The 6,000-nt window shown below is 55.3% G+C and overlaps 1 protein-coding gene across 2 annotated transcripts in view; it reads right to left on the bottom strand.

Annotated features, from left to right (window-relative positions):
- Positions 1 to 3,460, bottom strand: part of ITPK1 (inositol-tetrakisphosphate 1-kinase) — a 164,169-nt gene extending 160,709 nt beyond the window's left edge. Inside the window, exons 1-2 of one of the 2 annotated variants that reach the window (XM_015459328.3) lie at positions 3,344 to 3,460; positions 2,650 to 2,881 (exon numbers count right to left, since the gene is read on the bottom strand). In XM_015459328.3, the coding sequence (XP_015314814.1) occupies positions 2,650 to 2,744 (95 nt within the window). In that variant the 5' untranslated portion in view covers positions 2,745 to 2,881; positions 3,344 to 3,460. Of the gene's footprint in view, positions 1 to 2,649; positions 2,882 to 3,343 lie in introns of those variants that run through there. The other variant, NM_001192489.3, reaches the window with a different exon arrangement.
- Between the last annotated feature and the right edge of the window lie 2,540 nt (positions 3,461 to 6,000).

A 6,000-nucleotide genomic window follows, 5' to 3' on the forward strand; every position in this document is an offset into this window, starting at 1 on the left:
TTGGAGAGCAGACAAGACGCTTGCTGAGGCCACAGCTCAGGATTGCAAGGAAGAATCTCTGAGACAGAACGGCAGCACCCCTGTGACCATGATGAGGGGGTCCGCCCATTCTAGTAGCTGAACAAAAGGAACAGAAGTATGGAGCCTGCCCCGTCTCGTGCCTGTGAAACAAAGGGGCTGGGTAGACAAGATCTCCCTTCCGGTCCTAAGATTTTTTTTTTTTTTTTTTTAACAAGGCCTGGCATTTGGCGAAACAACTCATCCCGCTGCGTTCAAGTCATCCTCTCCAGCGCTGATACTGCCCCAAACATTCGCAGCAGGACCTCAAGCCATTTTCAAACATCTCTGGACTTTTTCACTATGGAACTCGAGGATGATTCATCACCCATCCAAATGGCAACCCCACGTGACAATGTCCGTCCACAGCCCCTCTCAGCCACTGAAACTGCACCAGCATTCACATCACACCCACCAGCGGGCAAAGGACTCTGGCCACTCCAGAGGGTGGGAGTACTTTGCACCCAGTACAGAAATGCGGCCACCAGGGGGCGCCACCCTGAAAGTATCCATAAAAAAGGAGAGAAGAAACAGAAAAATTCTTTTCGGTGTTTTCCATTCCTTCCTAAGCTTAAGCAACAAAATAGCTAAAGCTCCCCTGATGAAAACACAAAGTGGGTTTCCTGAGGTTCTAGAATGACCCAGATATTTCTCTTCCTCTCTTTGAAGTCAATATTTTGGCCAGAAGAAGGCAACTAGACTTTGAACGCAACCACTCTTTCAGAGAAATGAACACTCCATGCTGGAGCTTCCCCGGAACGGCTGACATCATAGCTTGCCCTGAACCCCCCAGTGTTTAAGGGCAGGAGGGTCTCTGGGGAGGGAAAGGCAGTCTGCAAGTCCAGCCTGAGGACCCAGCCACGAGTCTCAGTCTCGGTGGGAACTGTGTTTCGAGAGCCTCCTAATTACCAAGCAAAACATACCAACCAGATGACAAGCCTCGTGCTTCAGCTGCAGGCACAGGAGGACACAAATAGAGAAAGACCTCAGGAAAAAGGGTGCAAGGTATCAGTGGGGATTTCCCAAGTCTCAGAGGACTGCAGGGGGAGCTTGGGCACCCGACACCAGACCAGATTTCAAGAACACATCAAAGGGGTTTCTGCACATGTCTTCAGTGTCTAGGGCACATCGTCCACGTGTGTGTGTTCAAGCGCCCCTTTCTAATGCTGCAAAAGTCCTCACACTTCCAAGGCTTTGGCTGCAAGTTCCTCCCCGTTTCCTTGTGAATTCCCCGGTCATTTGGCATGCCCTCCTGAAAATGAAAAGCTTGCTTTCTCCCAGGGAAGCCAGCAGGAGAGGAGGCAGCCAACTCCATACCCAGACCGAGGGATGCGCAACCCTCAGGAACTGTTTTAGACAAGGTGTGCCCCTCTGGCTGCAGGGAGCAGAGCGCCTGCAGGGCTGAACAGGCCAAGGAGCAGCAGGCCCTGGGGACAGGCATGAGAGGGGCATAGAGGTGCTGTGCCAGCCTGCACAGGCCAGCTCAGACCAGCCACTCGCTCCGCATGCCAGGAGATAAGGAAACTCAATTGTTCAATTCATCATTATGTTTGGTGACCCAAAAAAGACAAAAATGCAAGGGGGGCCCATTTTTGAGAATCAAATCTACCAAGTGGAGACACGGCATAACAAAAGGTTTTCCACCTGGAGTTTGCAAAAGGCTTGGGGAGCCAGATTCTCTTAGGCTTTCACTAAGAACCAGATTTAACTAAGGGCTTCTCAGAGGCAAAGCCACCATAGGGGAACAAGGTGAGGCAAAGCCGACCCAAGACTGGATGCGTCTGTAATGGACCAAGAATGTGATCCCATCTTAATAAAACACCTGGAGTCTTCACCACTAAGGAACTGCACGGGGTGGGGGGTGGGGACCTCGAGGGAAGAAGGCCATTCTACACAAGCGTTTACATTCTGCACCAGCCACTCCCTGGCTGTGGGACCCCGGGCCAGGTACCCGACCTCTCTGCGGATGGATTCCCCCCCTCAGACATGTGGGCCAGAATCACCAACCCAGCCAATTCTCAAGGCTGGTGCGAGGCTCTAATGAGACAGCAAATGACCTACACGCCAAGTATTGCTACTCGCTTCAAAGAGGCTTAATCCAGCAACATGCAATGACAGATTCTTGCAGAGAGCTGCGCCGGAGGGGCACCTAGTAGGTGCCCCGCAAACACACAAACATGGGTGCCCGCCTCCACGAAGAGAAGGGGGAAGAAGGAAGAGGACCACTCCAGTCCAAAAGTAACCTCCAGCCACAGGCAGACAGCGTGGATTCCCCCCATTTCCCTGGTCCCTCTGCCACCTTCAGCAGCGCTCCCATCACGCCTGGGGGAGCCAGGGGTCTCCCTACCCGGGGTCCCTGTGCACCTGAGAGCCCTGGTCCGTGCCACACCGCCCGTACTGCCCACCGCTTCCCTCGAACACAGCCAGCGGCCACCACAGCCACCTGGCTACTCGGACTCAGGGTCCCCGCGCACCGTTTCTTCCCGTTTCGCTCTAACCTCCGGAAACAGCCCCCAGCCCCCCGAGGCTGAACCTGGGGCTCATGCCGGGGGTCCCCGGGGGGTGGGGGGCTGGAGCCCCGTCCCTCCTTACCTGCACAGCTCGGCGAAGGCCTGGAAATTCAGCTTCTTTATTTTCTTCTCGCTCAGCCAGTAGCCAACTCTCTTCCCTTTCAGAAAGGTCTGCATCTTCCTCTTCGGGCGGGGAGCTCGGGTCCGGAGGAAATCGCCCACAGGCCGAGTCTGGCGGCCCGGCGCGCGCCGCGAGCGTGCGGGCACCTCCTCCCGGCGGCGGGGACGCGGAACGGGGCTCCGGGCGCGCAGTCCTGCCGGGAGGGGCGGGCCGGGGCGGGGCGGGCGCCCGGGCGGAGGGAGCGGCGCTCAGCGCGGCATTCCACTGGCTGCCACCGTGCCGGGGGCCGCCCGCGCCGCCGCCGCCCACGCCCCCGCCGCCTGTGGGGCTCCGGGCGCGCAAGTTCGCGAGCGCCGGGCCGGGCTGGGGAGGAGAGGAGGCAGGCCCTCCCTCGCCAGCGCCGCCCTCCCGGCGCTCGGAACCGAGCCGCACGCCCTCCAGCGGCGGCCACCGACGATCGGCCCCCGCGCTCGGGCTGCGCGCCGCCCCCAAGTCCCTCCTCCCGGCCCTCCCTCTGGCTCCCGATCGCGGGGGGCCCTCCCGTCCGAGCCCCCGGCGGCGCGTTCGGCCGATCCGAGACGGGCGCGTGCCCTTCCCGACGGGCTCGGACCCCGGCAGGGCGCACGCGGCCGCCCGCGCCCCCCGCCGTCCTCACCTGCCGCCGCCGCCACTTCCTCCTTGTCCCGGTCCTCGCTCCGGCGCGCGGCTCGCCGCCGTCGCCACCGCCGTGCTGACCCGGCCAGCCGGCCCGCTGGACCCCGCCGGGGCGGAGGAAGCGCGAGAGCGCTGGCCGCCAGGGGGCAGCACTGCCTGCCGCCTCTTAAAGGCGCCGCGCCTTCCCCCCCCCCACCCCACCCCGCCCCCGGGTCTGGTTCTTTGGTGCGTGTTTGTGTGAAAGGCTCAGCCGTGGAGCTTGGGGGATGGAGGGAGCAGGGCTGGATTTAGGGCGATCCTTGACAAGTGCTTTTACTTTTTAAAGGGACGAGAGGAGTCTCGGTGTGGGCACTTTCTGCCTGTCCTTTCGGAGTGATCGAGCCACTTGAATTTCATTCATCAATAGCATCTCTGTACCCTGAGCAATATTCAGTCCCAACTGCAGCAGAGGGCGCAGGACGAGCGGGGGGTGGGCGGGGGTTGGCGCGGCAGCAGACACTCGATGAGATCATCTGTCTTCCCCGGAGGAGACAGACCCAGGCCCAGGATGGGGGCCCCTGGGGTTGGGGACATAAACACCCAGGGGCCTTCTCAGGCTTAAGGAGGTTAACCACTAGACACACTCTGGGTTCCCTCCAACGGAGAGGCAAGGGAGAAACTAGAAGCTCAAGCATCAGGGTGGCTGGCACCTTGGTTCCCCTGTAGGGCCCTAGGGAGCATCCTACCTTCAAAGAGTTTGGGCAAAGTGGGCATCACTCCCCAGGTCACGGCAGGAAAAATGAATGGGGTGGGGTGGGGTGGAAAGGGTCTCCAATTTTCAGGGAAGGCATTTAAGCTGACCTTGGAAAATAAGGATGAGGTTGACAGGCCTGAGAATTGGGGGTGGCTTGAAGAGAGGCAAGGAGAACTGGAAGAACCAAGTTGTTAGGGGTGACCAGACTGGAGCTTATTCTCTAAGGCCCAACCCTAAGGGCCTGCCTTCTTCCCCTAATTACAGCTTCCCCATCCCTCTTCCTACAGGCCTTCCCAGCTGCAACTAGGTGAAGCTTGTCCACACCAGATTCCAGGAGGAAGCACAGAGGTCTTCTGTCTCCACTCTCAGCTAGCTCCACCCTTCACCCATCTCCCCTCCCTTTACACCCTGGCTGGGTGACCTTGCAGGCCACTTAGCCTCTCTGGGCCTCAGGTCCTCCCTCTTACCTTAGGAGGTAAGCCCTGCCTCCTGAAAGCACCGCAGAAGAGCAGCGGCTCTGAGGCCTAGAGTGTATGATGTTATGAGAGGGTCTGCTGCAGGTGGGAGCAGAAGGAGCAATGCCTGCCGCTCACTGTACTGGAAGAACAGTCTCTGGCTTCAGAAAGACCTGGCCTGGGGGCGGGGGGGTGGTCCTAGTTAGTTCCTCCCAGCTTGGACAAGTTACTTAAGTTTTGCCTCTGATTTCCAGGTTGAAAAAGTAATGCTTGCCTTAAAAGATTGTGAGGAGGATCAGGACAGGGTATTAGACTGGTCCTCCCAGCAGGTCATCAGAAATGGAGCTTGTTACTACCTCACCAAGAACTCTTTTGTTTTTTTTTAATTGAAGTATAATTGACTTGCAGTATTACATTAGCTTCAGGTGTACAACATAATGACTCAATGCATTATGAAATGATCACCACGATAACTCTAGTTACCATCTGTCACCACACAAAGTGATTACAATATTATCAGCTGTATTATTGACTATATTCCCTGTGCTGTTCATTACAGCCCTGTTACTTATTTATTTTATAGCTAGAAGTTTGTCCCTGTTAATCTCCCTCACCTGTTTTGCCCATTCCTGCCCCTCACCCCCGCCCCACAACCACAAGTTTGTTCTATCTGAGTCTGCTTCTAGTTTTGTTCATTTGTTTTCTAGATTCAGCATATAAGTAAAATCATATGGTATTTGCCTTTCTCTGACTTATTTCACTTACATGATAACCTTTACGTTCACCCATGTTGTCACCAATGGTAGGATTCTTCCTTGTGACCGAGTGATGTTCGTGTATGTGGGTCTGTGCCACACCTTGATCCTTTCATCTGTGACTCTTTAGTGGCTTCATGCAAGGATTCTTTTTTTAATTTAATTTTTATTTTACATTAGAGTATAATTGATTTACAGTTTTGTGTTAGTTTCAGGTATACGGCAAAGTAATTCGGTTATACTATTAATATATCTTTTTTTTTTTCAGATTCTTTCCCCATATAGGTTGTTACAGAATATTGAGGCGAATTCTCTGTATTATACAGTAGGTCCTTATTGATTGTTTTCTACATAGTAGTGTGTATATGTAAGGATTCTTAACTTGAGGTCCAATTAAGTCCCCTCCTTGCCCCACCCCAGGACTTCAGGAACCCCTGAAGCTGCCAGAAATCACATGCATCATGACCATAGCTTTCAACAAACCCTCAAAGTCTGAGTCATTGATTACTCCAACTTCCTGTCTTATCAATGAAGCATTGGACCCAGAGAAGGAAAGGGATTTGGCCAAAGTCACAGAGTAGATAAGTGGGAAAGCCTGAACCAGCATTCCAAGGTCAAGAGTTCCCTCACCCCCAAGGCCCACCACCACTGGAGATGAGACGTTTGTGAGAGGAGAGGAATGTGTTCTGAGGGCCAGGACCCGTGCCCAGGGAAA

Source organism: Bos taurus, chromosome 21, assembly GCF_002263795.3.
Source record: "Bos taurus isolate L1 Dominette 01449 registration number 42190680 breed Hereford chromosome 21, ARS-UCD2.0, whole genome shotgun sequence".
In the NCBI taxonomy this organism is placed as follows: domain Eukaryota; kingdom Metazoa; phylum Chordata; class Mammalia; order Artiodactyla; family Bovidae; genus Bos; species Bos taurus.